Genomic DNA, 18,439 nt, shown 5'->3' with positions numbered 1-18,439 from the left:
TGTCGTCCCTGCTGTAAGACAATATGGTTGTGCCAGTGACGGATAGCAAACATTTTTAAGTTATCTACTCAGTTGGACATTAGGGCTAAAGCACAGTTTGATGCCTGTAGAGATAGTTGCAAAGTGTGTGCTTAGCAAAGTCTTAGATTGCTCTTTTGACATGCTTTATCTGCTATAGCCGAGGACCGTGCAGCCAAGAGAGATGTCGTACTCCTGCTTGACGGCTCAGACGGAAGTAGGAATGGATTCCCCGCCATGCGTGACTTTGTTCAGAGAGTGGTGGAGAAACTCCATTTGGATGAAGGCAAAGACCGCGTTTCTGTGGTCCAGTACAGCCGAGAGCCTGAGGCTAATTTCTATCTGAACACCTACACCACAAAGGAAGAGGTTCTTGAAACTGTCCGCGGTCTGAGGCACAAAGGAGGACGACCCCTAAACACCGGGTCAGCCCTCCAGTACGTGAGAGACAGTGTCCTCACTGATTCCTCTGGCAGTAGACGCCTGGAGGGTGTCCCACAGATACTGATTTTATTGAGCAGTGGAAGGTCTTTTGACGCTGTGGACACGCCAGCCTCTGCTCTTAGGGAGCTCGGAGTCAAAATATATACCATTGGCAGCAGAACCTCTGACAGTAGAGAATTGCAGAGGATTTCAAAAGAACCTGGCAATGCACTTTCAGTGTCTGACTTCAGTGACCTCCCCAGTGTTCAGGAGCAACTTCTCGATTCCGTAGAAAATGTTATCATAACTGTCACACCAACGACACCAACTGTCATAGGTATGTTTACATCTTTACGACAGTCCAGCCCTTTAATGTTTGCTTCATTGCCGTCTTTCCCTCGCCAACATTTGTAAGCCTTTTTAAAATTCTAACGCAAAGACATTTAATTAGAGTTGCATAGAAATATCCAGGGGATGAAGGCAGGCAACATTGTGAGGGTGGGTGAAGAAAAGGGGATGGGTTTGATGGAGCCATGTCCCTTCATTTGTATCTCAGGACTGATCTGAGGAAGGGCAAGTGGGGTTGCTGTGCTAAAACAAAGTGTGCTCCGTGCTAAACATGTCGTTTTCCTTCTAGTTGACGATGGCGCTCCTAGAAAGGATGTTGTATTCCTGCTGGATGGCTCTGATTACACTAGGAATGCATTCCCAGCTATGAAGGACTTTGTTCAGAGGGTAGTGGAGAAGCTAAATGTGATGGAGAACAGAGATCGAGTGTCTGTGGTCCAATACAGCAGAGACCCAGAGGCCCATTTCTATCTGAATACATACACAGGAAAGGAAGACACTCTTGACGCTGTGAGAGCTCTGAGGCACAAAGGAGGCAGGCCCCTCAACACCGGGGCCGCTCTCCAGTACGTGAGAGAGAGCACCTTCACTCCTTCCTCTGGTAGCAGACGGCAAGAGGGTGTTCCTCAAATCCTAATTCTGCTGAGCGGAGCGAGGTCTAGCGATAACGTAGACACACCAGCCACCTCTATCAAAGAGAGTGGCGTCTTGATCTTTGCTATTGGCACCAAAAATTCCAGCCGAGAGGTTGAGAAGATTGCCTCCTATCCCAACTATGCCCAGTCTGTGTCAGACTTTTCGGAGCTGCCAAATGTCCAACAGCAATTCCTTGCCTCAGTGAACACTGCTGTCTTGGAGGTAACACAAACATCACCACCGGTTTTAGGTAAGACTGATTTAACCATATTGTTCTTCATCTCTACAAATTGGCTTGTCTGCGGGTTGTGTTTTTTAATTTATTTCTACATATTCCTACCTGCCCTAATGTATCAAAAAGAAAGCAGCTATGTCAGGCCAGGGTGTTACATGCCAAGACATATCTTAAGTCAGGTTGCTGTTGAAGGGGAAAAGTGGCATCCTAGTGAGAAGATAGAGATTTGAGTGCTTTTGAAGGTTTTCCATGCTATGGAGGGTAAAGTTCTCATATGAGTGTATGTCTGTGCATTTCAATATCCTTAGTTGACAGAAGAATGCCCCAAAAGGACGTGGTGTTCATGCTGGATGGTTCCGATGGAACAAGAAACGTTTTCCCAGCAGTGCTTGACTTTGTTCAAAGAGTGGTGGAGAAACTAAATGTGGGTGAGAGCAAAGACCGTGTCTCTGTGGTCCAGTACAGCAGAGACCCAGTGGCCCACTTCTACCTGAACACCCACTCAAGGAAGGAGGATGTTCTTGAGAATGTTAGAAGTCTGAGACATAAAGGTGGAAGGCCTCTCAACACTGGTGCAGCTCTCCAGTATGTGAGGGAGAACGTGTTCGCAGCCTCCTCCGGTTCTAGACGCTTAGAGGGTGTGCCACAGATACTGATCCTGCTTAGCGGTGGAAGGTCTTTTGACGGCGTGGACGCTCCAGCCTCGGCTCTGAAGGAGCTGGGAGTGCAGATCCTTCCAATTGGAAACAGGAACTCTGACAGCAGAGAACTGCAGAGGATTTCACAGGACCCTAGTTACGCATTGTCAGTGTCTGACTTCAGTGACCTTCCGACTGTTCAGGAGCAACTTCTCTCTGTCGTGAGCACTGTAGTAGTGGTGGCCACTCCCATAAAACCCACAGTCATAGGTAAGAACGCATGTGTCTGTAGTTTCTTGTGTCGTCCCTGCTGTAAGACAATATGGTTGTGCCAGTGACGGATAGCAAACATTTTTAAGTTATCTACTCAGTTGGACATTAGGGCTAAAGCACAGTTTGATGCCTGTAGAGATAGTTGCAAAGTGTGTGCTTAGCAAAGTCTTAGATTGCTCTTTTGACATGCTTTATCTGCTATAGCCGAGGACCGTGCAGCCAAGAGAGATGTCGTACTCCTGCTTGACGGCTCAGACGGAAGTAGGAATGGATTTCCCGCCATGCGTGACTTTGTTCAGAGAGTGGTGGAGAAACTCCATTTGGATGAAGGCAAAGACCGCGTTTCTGTGGTCCAGTACAGCCGAGAGCCTGAGGCTAATTTCTATCTGAACACCTACACCACAAAGGAAGAGGTTCTGGAAACTGTCCGCGGTCTGAGGCACAAAGGAGGACGACCCCTAAACACCGGGTCAGCCCTCCAGTACGTGAGAGACAGTGTCCTCACTGATTCCTCTGGCAGTAGACGCCTGGAGGGTGTCCCACAGATACTGATTTTATTGAGCAGTGGAAGGTCTTTTGACGCTGTGGACACGCCAGCCTCTGCTCTTAGGGAGCTCGGAGTCAAAATATATACCATTGGCAGCAGAACCTCTGACAGTAGAGAATTGCAGAGGATTTCAAAAGAACCTGGCAATGCACTTTCAGTGTCTGACTTCAGTGACCTCCCCAGTGTTCAGGAGCAACTTCTCGATTCCGTAGAAAATGTTATCATAACTGTCACACCAACGACACCAACTGTCATAGGTATGTTTACATCTTTACGACAGTCCAGCCCTTTAATGTTTGCTTCATTGCCGTCTTTCCCTCGCCAACATTTGTAAACCTTTTTAAAATTCTAACGCAAAGACATTTAATTAGAGTTGCATAGAAATATCCAGGGGATGAAGGCAGGCAACATTGTGAGGGTGGGTGAAGAAAAGGGGATGGGTTTGATGGAGCCATGTCCCTTCATTTGTATCTCAGGACTGATCTGAGGAAGGGCAAGTGGGGTTGCTGTGCTAAAACAAAGTGTGCTCCGTGCTAAACATGTCGTTTTCCTTCTAGTTGACGATGGCGCTCCTAGAAAGGATGTTGTATTCCTGCTGGATGGCTCTGATTACACTAGGAATGCATTCCCAGCTATGAAGGACTTTGTTCAGAGGGTAGTGGAGAAGCTAAATGTGATGGAGAACAGAGATCGAGTGTCTGTGGTCCAATACAGCAGAGACCCAGAGGCCCATTTATATCTGAATACATACACAGGAAAGGAAGACACTCTTGACGCTGTGAGAGCTCTGAGGCACAAAGGAGGCAGGCCCCTCAACACCGGGGCCGCTCTCCAGTACGTGAGAGAGAGCGCCTTCACTCCTTCCTCTGGTAGCAGACGGCAAGAGGGTGTTCCTCAAATCCTAATTCTGCTGAGCGGAGCGAGGTCTAGCGATAACGTAGACACACCAGCCACCTCTATCAAAGAGAGTGGCGTCTTGATCTTTGCTATTGGCACCAAAAATTCCAGCCGAGAGGTTGAGAAGATTGCCTCCTATCCCAACTATGCCCAGTCTGTGTCAGACTTTTCGGAGCTGCCAAATGTCCAACAGCAATTCCTTGCCTCAGTGAACACTGCTGTCTTGGAGGTAACACAAACATCACCACCGGTTTTAGGTAAGACTGATTTAACCATATTGTTCTTCATCTCTACAAATTGGCTTGTCTGCGGGTTGTGTTTTTTAATTTATTTCTACATATTCCTACCTGCCCTAATGTATCAAAAAGAAAGCAGCTATGTCAGGCCAGGGTGTTACATGCCAAGACATATCTTAAGTCAGGTTGCTGTTGAAGGGGAAAAGTGGCATCCTAGTGAGAAGATAGAGATTTGAGTGCTTTTGAAGGTTTTCCATGCTATGGAGGGTAAAGTTCTCATATGAGTGTATGTCTGTGCATTTCAATATCCTTAGTTGACAGAAGAATGCCCCAAAAGGACGTGGTGTTCATGCTGGATGGTTCCGATGGAACAAGAAACGTTTTCCCAGCAGTGCTTGACTTTGTTCAAAGAGTGGTGGAGAAACTAAATGTGGGTGAGAGCAAAGACCGTGTCTCTGTGGTCCAGTACAGCAGAGACCCAGTGGCCCACTTCTACCTGAACACCCACTCAAGGAAGGAGGATGTTCTTGAGAATGTTAGAAGTCTGAGACATAAAGGTGGAAGGCCTCTCAACACTGGTGCAGCTCTCCAGTATGTGAGGGAGAACGTGTTCGCAGCCTCCTCCGGTTCTAGACGCTTAGAGGGTGTGCCACAGATACTGATCCTGCTTAGCGGTGGAAGGTCTTTTGACGGCGTGGACGCTCCAGCCTCGGCTCTGAAGGAGCTGGGAGTGCAGATCCTTCCAATTGGAAACAGGAACTCTGACAGCAGAGAACTGCAGAGGATTTCACAGGACCCTAGTTACGCATTGTCAGTGTCTGACTTCAGTGACCTTCCGACTGTTCAGGAGCAACTTCTCTCTGTCGTGAGCACTGTAGTAGTGGTGGCCACTCCCATAAAACCCACAGTCATAGGTAAGAACGCATGTGTCTGTAGTTTCTTGTGTCGTCCCTGCTGTAAGACAATATGGTTGTGCCAGTGACGGATAGCAAACATTTTATAAGTTATCTACTCAGTTGGACATTAGGGCTAAAGCACAGTTTGATGCCTATAGAGATAGTTGCAAAGTGTGTGCTTAGCAAAGTCTTAGATTGCTCTTTTGACATGCTTTATCTGCTATAGCCGAGGACCGTGCAGCCAAGAGAGATGTCGTACTCCTGCTTGACGGCTCAGACGGAAGTAGGAATGGATTCCCCGCCATGCGTGACTTTGTTCAGAGAGTGGTGGAGAAACTCCATTTGGATGAAGGCAAAGACCGCGTTTCTGTGGTCCAGTACAGCCGAGAGCCTGAGGCTAATTTCTATCTGAACACCTACACCACAAAGGAAGAGGTTCTGGAAACTGTCCGCGGTCTGAGGCACAAAGGAGGACGACCCCTAAACACCGGGTCAGCCCTCCAGTACGTGAGAGACAGTGTCCTCACTGATTCCTCTGGCAGTAGACGCCTGGAGGGTGTCCCACAGATACTGATTTTATTGAGCAGTGGAAGGTCTTTTGACGCTGTGGACACGCCAGCCTCTGCTCTTAGGGAGCTCGGAGTCAAAATATATACCATTGGCAGCAGAACCTCTGACAGTAGAGAATTGCAGAGGATTTCAAAAGAACCTGGCAATGCACTTTCAGTGTCTGACTTCAGTGACCTCCCCAGTGTTCAGGAGCAACTTCTCGATTCCGTAGAAAATGTTATCATAACTGTCACACCAACGACACCAACTGTCATAGGTATGTTTACATCTTTACGACAGTCCAGCCCTTTAATGTTTGCTTCATTGCCGTCTTTCCCTCGCCAACATTTGTAAGCCTTTTTAAAATTCTAACGCAAAGACATTTAATTAGAGTTGCATAGAAATATCCAGGGGATGAAGGCAGGCAACATTGTGAGGGTGGGTGAAGAAAAGGGGATGGGTTTGATGGAGCCATGTCCCTTCATTTGTATCTCAGGACTGATCTGAGGAAGGGCAAGTGGGGTTGCTGTGCTAAAACAAAGTGTGCTCCGTGCTAAACATGTCGTTTTCCTTCTAGTTGACGATGGCGCTCCTAGAAAGGATGTTGTATTCCTGCTGGATGGCTCTGATTACACTAGGAATGCATTCCCAGCTATGAAGGACTTTGTTCAGAGGGTAGTGGAGAAGCTAAATGTGATGGAGAACAGAGATCGAGTGTCTGTGGTCCAATACAGCAGAGACCCAGAGGCCCATTTCTATCTGAATACATACACAGGAAAGGAAGACACTCTTGACGCTGTGAGAGCTCTGAGGCACAAAGGAGGCAGGCCCCTCAACACCGGGGCCGCTCTCCAGTACGTGAGAGAGAGCGCCTTCACTCCTTCCTCTGGTAGCAGACGGCAAGAGGGTGTTCCTCAAATCCTAATTCTGCTGAGCGGAGCGAGGTCTAGCGATAACGTAGACACACCAGCCACCTCTATCAAAGAGAGTGGCGTCTTGATCTTTGCTATTGGCACCAAAAATTCCAGCCGAGAGGTTGAGAAGATTGCCTCCTATCCCAACTATGCCCAGTCTGTGTCAGACTTTTCGGAGCTGCCAAATGTCCAACAGCAATTCCTTGCCTCAGTGAACACTGCTGTCTTGGAGGTAACACAAACATCACCACCGGTTTTAGGTAAGACTGATTTAACCATATTGTTCTTCATCTCTACAAATTGGCTTGTCTGCGGGTTGTGTTTTTTAATTTATTTCTACATATTCCTACCTGCCCTAATGTATCAAAAAGAAAGCAGCTATGTCATGCCAGGGTGTTACATGCCAAGACATATCTTAAGTCAGGTTGCTGTTGAAGGGGAAAAGTGGCATCCTAGTGAGAAGATAGAGATTTGAGTGCTTTTGAAGGTTTTCCATGCTATGGAGGGTAAAGTTCTCATATGAGTGTATGTCTGTGCATTTCAATATCCTTAGTTGACAGAAGAATGCCCCAAAAGGACGTGGTGTTCATGCTGGATGGTTCCGATGGAACAAGAAACGTTTTCCCAGCAGTGCTTGACTTTGTTCAAAGAGTGGTGGAGAAACTAAATGTGGGTGAGAGCAAAGACCGTGTCTCTGTGGTCCAGTACAGCAGAGACCCAGTGGCCCACTTCTACCTGAACACCCACTCAAGGAAGGAGGATGTTCTTGAGAATGTTAGAAGTCTGAGACATAAAGGTGGAAGGCCTCTCAACACTGGTGCAGCTCTCCAGTATGTGAGGGAGAACGTGTTCGCAGCCTCCTCCGGTTCTAGACGCTTAGAGGGTGTGCCACAGATACTGATCCTGCTTAGCGGTGGAAGGTCTTTTGACGGCGTGGACGCTCCAGCCTCGGCTCTGAAGGAGCTGGGAGTGCAGATCCTTCCAATTGGAAACAGGAACTCTGACAGCAGAGAACTGCAGAGGATTTCACAGGACCCTAGTTACGCATTGTCAGTGTCTGACTTCAGTGACCTTCCGACTGTTCAGGAGCAACTTCTCTCTGTCGTGAGCACTGTAGTAGTGGTGGCCACTCCCATAAAACCCACAGTCATAGGTAAGAACGCATGTGTCTGTAGTTTCTTGTGTCGTCCCTGCTGTAAGACAATATGGTTGTGCCAGTGACGGATAGCAAACATTTTTAAGTTATCTACTCAGTTGGACATTAGGGCTAAAGCACAGTTTGATGCCTGTAGAGATAGTTGCAAAGTGTGTGCTTGGCAGAGTCTTAGATTGCTCTTTTGACATGCTTTATCTGCTATAGCCGAGGACCGTGCAGCCAAGAGAGATGTCGTACTCCTGCTTGACGGCTCAGACGGAAGTAGGAATGGATTCCCCGCCATGCGTGACTTTGTTCAGAGAGTAGTGGAGAAACTCCATTTGGATGAAGGCAAAGACCGCGTGTCTGTGGTCCAGTACAGCCGAGAGCCTGAGGCTAATTTCTATCTGAACACCTACACCACAAAGGAAGAGGTTCTGGAAACTGTCCGTGGTCTGAGGCACAAAGGAGGGCGACCCCTAAACACCGGGTCAGCCCTCCAGTACGTGAGAGACAGTGTCCTCACTGATTCCTCTGGCAGTAGACGCCTGGAGGGTGTCCCACAGATACTGATTTTAATAATCAGTGGAAGGTCTTATGACGGTGTGGACACGCCAGCCTCTGCTCTTAGGGAGCTTGGAGTCAAAATATATACCATTGGCAGCAGAACCTCTGACAGTAGAGAATTGCAGAGGATTTCAAAAGAACCTGGCAATGCACTTTCAGTGTCTGACTTCAGTGACCTCCCCAGTGTTCAGGAGCAACTTCTCGATTCTGTAGAAAATGTTATCATAACTGTCACACCAACGACACCAACTGTCATAGGTATGTTTACATCTTTACGACAGTCCAGCCCTTTAATGTTTGCTTCATTGCCGTCTTTCCCTCGCCAACATTTGTATGCCTTTTTAAAATTCTAACGCAAAGACATTTAATTAGAGTTGCATAGAAATATCCAGGGGCTGAAGGCAGGCAACATTGTGAGGGTGGGTGAGGAAAAGGGGATGGGTTTGATGGAGCCTTGTCCCTTCATTTGTATCTCAGGACTGATCTGAGGAAGGGCAAGTGGGGTTGCTGTGCTAAAACAAAGTGTGCTCCGTGCTAAACATGTCGTTTTCCTTCTAGTTGACGATGGCGCTCCTAGAAAAGATGTTGTATTCCTGCTGGATGGCTCTGATTACACTAGGAATGCATTCCCAGCTATCAAGGACTTTGTTCAGAGGGTAGTGGAGAAGCTAAATGTGATGGAGAACAGAGATCGAGTGTCTGTGGTCCAATACAGCAGAGACCCAGAGGCCCATATCTATCTGAATACATACACAGGAAAGGAAGACACTCTTGACGCTGTGAGAGCTCTGAGGCACAAAGGAGGCAGGCCCCTCAACACCGGGGCCGCTCTCCAGTACGTGAAAGAGAGCGCCTTCTCTCCTTCCTCTGGTAGCAGACGGCAAGAGGGTGTTCCCCAAATCCTAATTCTGCTGAGCGGAGCGAGGTCTAGCGATAACGTAGACACACCAGCCACCTCTATCAAAGAGAGTGGCGTCTTGATCTTTGCTATTGGCACCAAAAATTCCAGCCGAGAGGTTGAGAAGATTGCCTCCTATCCCAACTATGCCCAGTCTGTGTCAGACTTTTCGGAGCTGCCAAATGTCCAACAGCAATTCCTTGCCTCAGTGAACACTGCTGTCTTGGAGGTAACACAAACATCACCACCGGTTTTAGGTAAGAGTGATTTAACCATATTGTTCTTCATCTCTACAAATTGGCTTGTCTGTGGGTTGTGTTTTTTAATTTATTTCTACATACTCCTACTTGCCCTAATGTATCAAAAAGAACGCAGCTATGTCAGGCCAGGGTTTTACATGCCAAGACATATCTTAAGTCAGGTTGCTGTTGAAGGGGAAAAGTGGCATCCTAGTGAGAAGATAGAGATCTGAGTGCTTTCGAAGGTTTTCCATGCTATGGAGGGTAAAGTTCTCATATGAGTGTATGTCTGTGCATTTCAATATCCTTAGTTGACAGAAGAATGCCCCAAAAGGACGTGGTGTTCATGCTGGATGGTTCCGATGGAACAAGAAACGTTTTCCCAGCAGTGCTTGACTTTGTTCAAAGAGTGGTGGAGAAACTAAATGTGGGTGAGAGCAAAGACCGTGTCTCTGTGGTCCAGTACAGCAGAGACCCAGTGGCCCACTTCTACCTGAACACCCACTCAAGGAAGGAGGATGTTCTTGAGAATGTTAGAAGTCTGAGACATAAAGGTGGAAGGCCTCTCAACACTGGTGCAGCTCTCCAGTATGTGAGGGAGAACGTGTTCGCAGCCTCCTCCGGTTCTAGACGCTTAGAGGGTGTGCCACAGATACTGATCCTGCTTAGCGGTGGAAGGTCTTTTGACGGCGTGGACGCTCCAGCCTCGGCTCTGAAGGAGCTGGGAGTGCAGATCCTTCCAATTGGAAACAGGAACTCTGACAGCAGAGAACTGCAGAGGATTTCACAGGACCCTAGTTACGCATTGTCAGTGTCTGACTTCAGTGACCTTCCGACTGTTCAGGAGCAACTTCTCTCTGTCGTGAGCACTGTAGTAGTGGTGGCCACTCCCATAAAACCAACAGTCATAGGTAAGAACGCATGTGTCTGTTGTGTCTTGTGTCGTCCCTGCTGTAAGACAATGTGTTTGTGCCAATGACGGAAAGCAAACATTTTTAAGTTATCTACTCAGTTGGACATTAGGGCTAAAGCACAGTTCGATGCCTGTAGAGATAGTTGCAAAGTGTGTGCTTGGCAGAGTCTTAGATTGCTCTTTTGACATGCTTTATCTGCTATAGCCGAGGACCGTGCAGCCAAGAGAGATGTCGTACTCCTGCTTGACGGCTCAGACGGAAGTAGGAATGGATTCCCCGCCATGCGTGACTTTGTTCAGAGAGTAGTGGAGAAACTCCATTTGGATGAAGGCAAAGACCGCGTTTCTGTGGTCCAGTACAGCCGAGAGCCTGAGGCTAATTTCTATCTGAACACCTACACCACAAAGGAAGAGGTTCTGGAAACTGTCCGTGGTCTGAGGCACAAAGGAGGGCGACCCCTAAACACCGGGTCAGCCCTCCAGTACGTGAGAGACAGTGTCCTCACTGATTCCTCTGGCAGTAGACGCCTGGAGGGTGTCCCACAGATACTGATTTTAATAATCAGTGGAAGGTCTTATGACGGTGTGGACACGCCAGCCTCTGCTCTTAGGGAGCTTGGAGTCAAAATATATACCATTGGCAGCAGAACCTCTGACAGTAGAGAATTGCAGAGGATTTCAAAAGAACCTGGCAATGCACTTTCAGTGTCTGACTTCAGTGACCTCCCCAGTGTTCAGGAGCAACTTCTCGATTCTGTAGAAAATGTTATCATAACTGTCACACCAACGACACCAACTGTCATAGGTATGTTTACATCTTTACGACAGTCCAGCCCTTTAATGTTTGCTTCATTGCCGTCTTTCCCTCGCCAACATTTGTATGCCTTTTTAAAATTCTAACGCAAAGACATTTAATTAGAGTTGCATAGAAATATCCAGGGGCTGAAGGCAGGCAACATTGTGAGGGTGGGTGAGGAAAAGGGGATGGGTTTGATGGAGCCTTGTCCCTTCATTTGTATCTCAGGACTGATCTGAGGAAGGGCAAGTGGGGTTGCTGTGCTAAAACAAAGTGTGCTCCGTGCTAAACATGTCGTTTTCCTTCTAGTTGACGATGGCGCTCCTAGAAAAGATGTTGTATTCCTGCTGGATGGCTCTGATTACACTAGGAATGCATTCCCAGCTATCAAGGACTTTGTTCAGAGGGTAGTGGAGAAGCTAAATGTGATGGAGAACAGAGATCGAGTGTCTGTGGTCCAATACAGCAGAGACCCAGAGGCCCATATCTATCTGAATACATACACAGGAAAGGAAGACACTCTTGACGCTGTGAGAGCTCTGAGGCACAAAGGAGGCAGGCCCCTCAACACCGGGGCCGCTCTCCAGTACGTGAGAGAGAGCGCCTTCACTCCTTCCTCTGGTAGCAGACAGCAAGAGGGTGTTCCTCAAATCCTAATTCTGCTGAGCGGAGCGAGGTCTAGCGATAACGTTGACACACCAGCCACCTCTATCAAAGAGAGTGGCGTCTTGATCTTTGCTATTGGCACCAAAAATTCCAGCCGAGAGGTTGAGAAGATTGCCTCCTATCCCAACTATGCCCAGTCTGTGTCAGACTTTTCGGAGCTGCCAAATGTCCAACAGCAATTCCTTGCCTCAGTGAACACTGCTGTCTTGGAGGTAACACAAACATCACCACCGGTTTTAGGTAAGACTGATTTAACCACATTGTTCTTCATCTCTACAAATTGGCTTGTCTGTGGGTTGTGTTTTTTAATTTATTTCTACATACTCCTACTTGCCCTAATGTATCAAAAAGAACGCAGCTATGTCAGGCCAGGGTTTTACATGCCAAGACATATCTTAAGTCAGGTTGCTGTTGAAGGGGAAAAGTCGCATCCTAGTGAGAAGATAGAGATTTGAGTGCTTTCGAAGGTTTTCCATGCTATGGAGGGTAAAGTTCTCATATGAGTGTATGTCTGTGCATTTCAATATCCTTAGTTGACAGAAGAATGCCCCAAAAGGACGTGGTGTTCATGCTGGATGGTTCCGATGGAACAAGAAACGTTTTCCCAGCAGTGCTTGACTTTGTTCAAAGAGTGGTGGAGAAACTAAATGTGGGTGAGAGCAAAGACCGTGTCTCTGTGGTCCAGTACAGCAGAGACCCAGTGGCCCACTTCTACCTGAACACCCACTCAAGGAAGGAGGATGTTCTTGAGAATGTTAGAAGTCTGAGACATAAAGGTGGAAGGCCTCTCAACACTGGTGCAGCTCTCCAGTATGTGAGGGAGAACGTGTTCGCAGCCTCCTCCGGTTCTAGACGCTTAGAGGGTGTGCCACAGATACTGATCCTGCTTAGCGGTGGAAGGTCTTTTGACGGCGTGGACGCTCCAGCCTCGGCTCTGAAGGAGCTGGGAGTGCAGATCCTTCCAATTGGAAACAGGAACTCTGACAGCAGAGAACTGCAGAGGATTTCACAGGACCCTAGTTACGCATTGTCAGTGTCTGACTTCAGTGACCTTCTGACTGTTCAGGAGCAACTTCTCTCTGTCGTGAGCACTGTAGTAGTGGTGGCCACTCCCATAACACCAACAGTCATAGGTAAGAGTGCATGTGTCTGTTGTGTCTTGTGTCATCCATGCTTTAAGACAATGTGGTTGTGCCAGTGGCGAAAGCAAACCATTTTTAGATATCTACCCAGTAGGACAGCAGGGCCAAAACACGGTTTAATGCATTTAATGTTTGCTTCTGTGCCGTCTTTACCTCGCCAACATTTGTAAACCTTTTTAAAATTCTAACGCAAAGACGTTTAATTGGAGTTGCATAAAAATATCCAGGGGATGAAGGCAGGCAACATTGTGAGGGTGGGTGAGGAAAAGGGGATGGGTTTGATGGAGCCATGTCCTTTCATTCGTATCTCAGAACTTATCTCAGGAATGGCAAGTGGGGTTGCTGTGCTAAAACAAAAAAGTGTGCTCCGTGCTAAACGTGTCGTTTTCCTTCTAGTTGACGATGGCGCTCCTAGAAAGGATGTTGTATTCCTGCTGGATGGCACTGATTACACTAGGAATGCATTCCCAGCTATGAAGGACTTTGTTCAGAGGGTAGTGGAGAAGCTAAATGTGATGGAGAACAGAGATCGAGTGTCTGTGGTCCAATACAGCAGAGACCCAGAGGCCCATTTCTATCTGAATACATACACAGGAAAGGAAGACACTCTTGACGCTATGAGAGCTCTGAGGCACAAAGGAGGCAGGCCCCTCAACACTGGTGCAGCTCTCCAGTATGTGAGGGAGAACGTGTTCGCAGCCTCCTCCGGTTCTAGACGCTTAGAGGGTGTGCCACAGATACTGATCCTGCTTAGCGGTGGAAGGTCTTTTGACGGCGTGGACGCTCCAGCCTCGGCTCTGAGGGAGCTGGGAGTGCAGATCCTTCCAATTGGAAACAGGAACTCTGACAGCAGAGAACTGCAGAGGATTTCACACGACCCTAGTTACGCATTGTCAGTGTCTGACTTCAGTGACCTTCCGACTGTTCAGGAGCAACTTCTCTCTGTCGTGAGCACTGTAGTAGTGGTGGCCACTCCCATGAAACCAACAGTCATAGGTAAGAATGCATGTGTCTGATGTGTCTGGTGTCGTCCCTGCTGTAAGACAATATGGTTGTGCCAGTGACGGAAAGCAAAACATTTTAAGTTATAAACTCAGTAGGACATTAGGGCCAAAACACAGTTTGATGCCTGTAAAGATAGTTGCAAAGTGTGTGCTTGGCAGAGTCTTAGATTGCTCTTTTGACATGCTTTATCTGCTATAGCCGAGGGCCGTGCAGCCAAGAGAGATGTCGTACTCCTGCTTGACGGCTCAGACGGAAGTAGGAATGGATTTCCCGCCATACGTGACTTTGTTCAGAGAGTGGTGGAGAAACTCCATTTGGATGAAGGCAAAGACCGCGTTTCTGTGGTCCAGTACAGTCGAGAGCCTGAGGCTAATTTCTATCTGAACACCTACACCACAAAGGAAGAGGTTCTGGAAACTGTCCGCGGTCTGAGGCACAAAGGAGGGCGACTCCTAAACACCGGGTCAGCCCTCCAGTACGTGAGAGACAGTGTCCTAACGGATTCCTCTGGCAGTAGACGCCTGGAGGGTGTCCCACAGATACTGATTTTATTGAGCAGTGGAAGGTCTTATGACAGTGTGGACACGCCTGCCTCTGCTCTTAGGGAGCTCGGAGTCAAAATATATACCATTGGCAGCAGGACCTCTGACAGTAGAGAATTGCAGAGAATTTCAAAAGAACCTGGCAATGCACTTTCAGTGTCTGACTTCAGTGACCTCCCCAGTGTTCAGGAGCAACTTCTCGGTTCCGTAGAAAGTTATATCATAACTGTCACACCAACGACACCAACTGTCAATGGTATGTTTACATCTTTACGACTGTCCAGCCCTTAATGTTTGCTTCAGTGCCGTCTTTCCCTCGCCAACATTTGTAAGCCTTTTTAAAATTCTAGTGCAAAGACATTTAATTAGAGTTGCATAGAAATATCCAGGGGATGAAGGCAGGCAACATTGTGAGGGTAGGTGAGGAAAAAGGGATGGGTTTGATGGAGCTATGTCCCTTCATTTGTATCTCAGAACTGATCTGAGGAATGGCAAGTGGGGTTGCTGTGCTAAAACAAAGTGTGCTCCGTGCTAAACATGTTGTTTTCCTTCTAGTTGACGATGGCGCTCCTAGAAAGGATGTTGTATTCCTGCTGGATGGCTCTGATTACACTAGGAATGCATTCCCAGCTATGAAGGACTTTGTTCAGAGGGTAGTGGAGAAGCTAAATGTGATGGAGAACAGAGATCGAGTGTCTGTGGTCCAATACAGCAGAGACCCAGAGGCCCATATCTATCTGAATACATACACAGGAAAGGAAGACACTCTTGACGCTGTGAGAGCTCTGAGGCACAAAGGAGGCAGGTCCCTCAACACCGGGGCCGCTCTCCAGTACGTGAGAGACAGGGCCTTCTCTCCTTCCTCTGGTAGCAGACAGCAAGAGGGTGTTCCTCAAATCCTAATTCTGCTGAGCGGAGCGAGGTCTAGCGATAACGTAGACACACCAGCCACCTCTATCAAAGAGAGTGGCGTCTTGATCTTTGCTATTGGCACCAAAAATTCCAGCCGAGAGGTTGAGAAGATTGCCTCCTATCCCAACTATGCCCAGTCTGTGTCAGACTTTTCGGAGCTGCCAAATGTCCAACAGCAATTCCTTGCCTCAGTGAACACTGCTGTCTTGGAGGTAACACAAACATCACCGCCGGTTTTAGGTAAGACTGATTTAACCATATTGTTCTTCATCTCTACAAATGGGCTTGTCTGTGGGTTGTGTTTTTTATTTTTTTTTACATATTCCTACCTGCCCTAATGTATCAAAAAGAGAGCAGCTATGTCAGGCCAGGGTGTTGCATGCCAAGACATATCTTAAGTCAGGTTGCTGTTGAAGGGGAAAAGTGGCATCCTAGTGAGAAGATAGAGTTTTGAGTGCTTTCGTAGGTTTTCCATGCTATGGAGGGTAAAGTTCTCATATGGGTGTATGTCTGTGCATTTCAATATCCTTAGTTGACAGAAGAATGCCCCAAAAGGACGTGGTGTTCATGCTGGATGGTTCCGATGGAACAAGAAACGTTTTCCCAGCAGTGCTTGACTTTGTTCAAAGAGTGGTGGAGAAACTAAATGTGGGTGAGAGCAAAGACCGTGTCTCTGTGGTCCAGTACAGCAGAGACCCAGTGGCCCACTTCTACCTGAACACCTACTCAAGGAAGGAGGATGTTCTTGAGAATGTTAGAAGTCTGAGACATAAAGGTGGAAGGCCTCTCAACACTGGTGCAGCTCTCCAGTATGTGAGGGAGAACGTGTTCGCAGCCTCCTCCGGTTCTAGACGCTTAGAGGGTGTGCCACAGATACTGATCCTGCTTAGCGGTGGAAGGTCTTTTGACGGCGTGGACGCTCCAGCCTCGGCTCTGAAGGAGCTGGGAGTGCAGATCCTTCCAATTGGAAACAGGAACTCTGACAGCAGAGAACTGCAGAGGATTTCACAGGACCCTAGTTACGCATTGTCAGTGTCTGACTTCAGTGACCTTCTGACTGTTCAGGAGCAACTTCTCTCTGTCGTGAGCACTGTAGTAGTGGTGGCCACTCCCATAACACCAACAGTCATAGGTAAGAGTGCATGTGTCTGTTGTGTCTTGTGTCATCCCTGCTTTAAGACAATGTGGTTGTGCCAGTGGCGAAAGCAAACCATTTTTAGATATCTACCCAGTAGGACAGCAGGGCCAAAACACGGTTTGATGCCTTTAATGTTTGCTTCTGTGCCGTCTTTACCTCGCCAACATTTGTAAGCCTTTTTAAAATTCTAACGCAAAGACGTTTAATTGGAGTTGCATAAAAATATCCAGGGGATGAAGGCAGGCAACATTGTGAGGGTGGGTGAGGAAAAGGGGATGGGTTTGATGGAGCCATGTCCTTTCATTTGTATCTCAGGACTTATCTCAGGAATGGCAAGTGGGGTTGCTGTGCTAAAACAAGAAAGTGTGCTCCGTGCTTAACATGTCGTTTTCCTTCTAGTTGACGATGGCGCTCCTAGAAAGGATGTTGTATTCCTGCTGGATGGCTCTGATTACACTAGGAATGCATTCCCAGCTATGAAGGACTTTGTTCAGAGGGTAGTGGAGAAGCTAAATGTGATGGAGAACAGAGATCGAGTGTCTGTGGTCCAATACAGCAGAGACCCAGAGGCCCATTTCTATCTGAATACATACACAGGAAAGGAAGACACTCTTGACGCTGTGAGAGCTCTGAGGCACAAAGGAGGCAGGCCCCTCAACACTGGTGCAGCTCTCCAGTATGTGAGGGAGAACGTGTTCGCAGCCTCCTCCGGTTCTAGACGCTTAGAGGGTGTGCCACAGATACTGATCCTGCTTAGCGGTGGAAGGTCTTTTGACGGCGTGGACGCTCCAGCCTCGGCTCTGAAGGAGCTGGGAGTGCAGATCCTTCCAATTGGAAACAGGAACTCTGACAGCAGAGAACTGCAGAGGATTTCACAGGACCCTAGTTACGCATTGTCAGTGTCTGACTTCAGTGACCTTCCGACTGTTCAGGAGCAACTTCTCTCTGTCATGAGCACTGTAGTAGTGGTGGCCACTCCCATGAAACCAACAGTCATCGGTAAGAATGCATGTGTCTGATGTGTCTTGTGTCGTCCCTGCTGTAAGACAATATGGTTGTGCCAGTGACGGAAAGCAAAACATTTTAAGTTATAAACTCAGTAGGACATTAGGGCCAAAACACAGTTTGATGTCTGTAAGGATAGTTGCAAAGTGTGTGCTTGGCAGAGTCTTAGATTGCTCTTTTGACATGCTTTATCTGCTATAGCCGAGGGCCGTGCAGCCAAGAGAGATGTCGTACTCCTGCTTGACGGCTCAGACGGAAGTAGGAATGGATTTCCCGCCATACGTGACTTTGTTCAGAGAGTGGTGGAGAAACTCCATTTGGATGAAGGCAAAGACCGCGTTTCTGTGGTCCAGTACAGTCGAGAGCCTGAGGCTAATTTCTATCTGAACACCTACACCACAAAGGAAGAGGTTCTGGAAACTGTCCGCGGTCTGAGGCACAAAGGAGGGCGACTCCTAAACACCGGGTCAGCCCTCCAGTACGTGAGAGACAGTGTCCTAACGGATTCCTCTGGCAGTAGACGCCTGGAGGGTGTCCCACAGATACTGATTTTATTGAGCAGTGGAAGGTCTTATGACAGTGTGGACACGCCTGCCTCTGCTCTTAGGGAGCTCGGAGTCAAAATGTATACCATTGGCAGCAGGACCTCTGACAGTAGAGAATTGCAGAGGATTTCAAAAGAACCTGGCAATGCACTTTCAGTGTCTGACTTCAGTGACCTCCCCAGTGTTCAGGAGCAACTTCTCGGTTCCGTAGAAAGTTATATCATAACTGTCACACCAACGACACCAACTGTCATAGGTATGTTTACATCTTTACGACTGTCCAGCCCTTTAATGTTTGCTTCTGTGCCGTCTTTCCCTCGCCAACA

General features: G+C 47.9%; 2 protein-coding genes across 2 annotated transcripts in view; both read left to right on the top strand.

Moving 5' to 3' along the window:
- Positions 1-18,439, top strand: part of LOC308365896 (collagen alpha-3(VI) chain-like) — a 94,313-nt gene that overhangs the window by 49,244 nt on the left and 26,630 nt on the right. The window lies entirely within an intron of this gene.
- Positions 1-18,439, top strand: part of LOC308365526 (uncharacterized protein) — a gene marked incomplete at both ends in the record, with an annotated part of 56,116 nt that overhangs the window by 34,632 nt on the left and 3,045 nt on the right. The window contains 21 exons of the mRNA XM_080838993.1: positions 179-778; positions 1,079-1,675; positions 1,969-2,568; positions 2,776-3,375; positions 3,676-4,272; positions 4,566-5,165; positions 5,374-5,973; positions 6,274-6,870; positions 7,164-7,763; positions 7,971-8,570; positions 8,871-9,467; positions 9,761-10,360; positions 10,568-11,167; positions 11,468-12,064; positions 12,358-12,957; positions 13,363-13,962; positions 14,170-14,769; positions 15,069-15,665; positions 15,958-16,557; positions 16,963-17,562; positions 17,770-18,369. Of these exons, the coding sequence (XP_080695119.1) occupies positions 179-778; positions 1,079-1,675; positions 1,969-2,568; positions 2,776-3,375; positions 3,676-4,272; positions 4,566-5,165; positions 5,374-5,973; positions 6,274-6,870; positions 7,164-7,763; positions 7,971-8,570; positions 8,871-9,467; positions 9,761-10,360; positions 10,568-11,167; positions 11,468-12,064; positions 12,358-12,957; positions 13,363-13,962; positions 14,170-14,769; positions 15,069-15,665; positions 15,958-16,557; positions 16,963-17,562; positions 17,770-18,369 (12,582 nt within the window). The remainder of the gene's footprint in view (positions 1-178; positions 779-1,078; positions 1,676-1,968; positions 2,569-2,775; positions 3,376-3,675; positions 4,273-4,565; positions 5,166-5,373; positions 5,974-6,273; positions 6,871-7,163; positions 7,764-7,970; positions 8,571-8,870; positions 9,468-9,760; positions 10,361-10,567; positions 11,168-11,467; positions 12,065-12,357; positions 12,958-13,362; positions 13,963-14,169; positions 14,770-15,068; positions 15,666-15,957; positions 16,558-16,962; positions 17,563-17,769; positions 18,370-18,439) is intronic.

Source organism: Sprattus sprattus (assembly GCF_963457725.1).
Source record: "Sprattus sprattus genome assembly, chromosome: 5".
NCBI classification, from domain to species: Eukaryota; Metazoa; Chordata; class Actinopteri; order Clupeiformes; family Clupeidae; genus Sprattus; species Sprattus sprattus.
The sequence above is the reverse complement of the archived record's forward strand: the minus strand, read 5'-3'. Positions and strand labels throughout refer to the sequence as shown.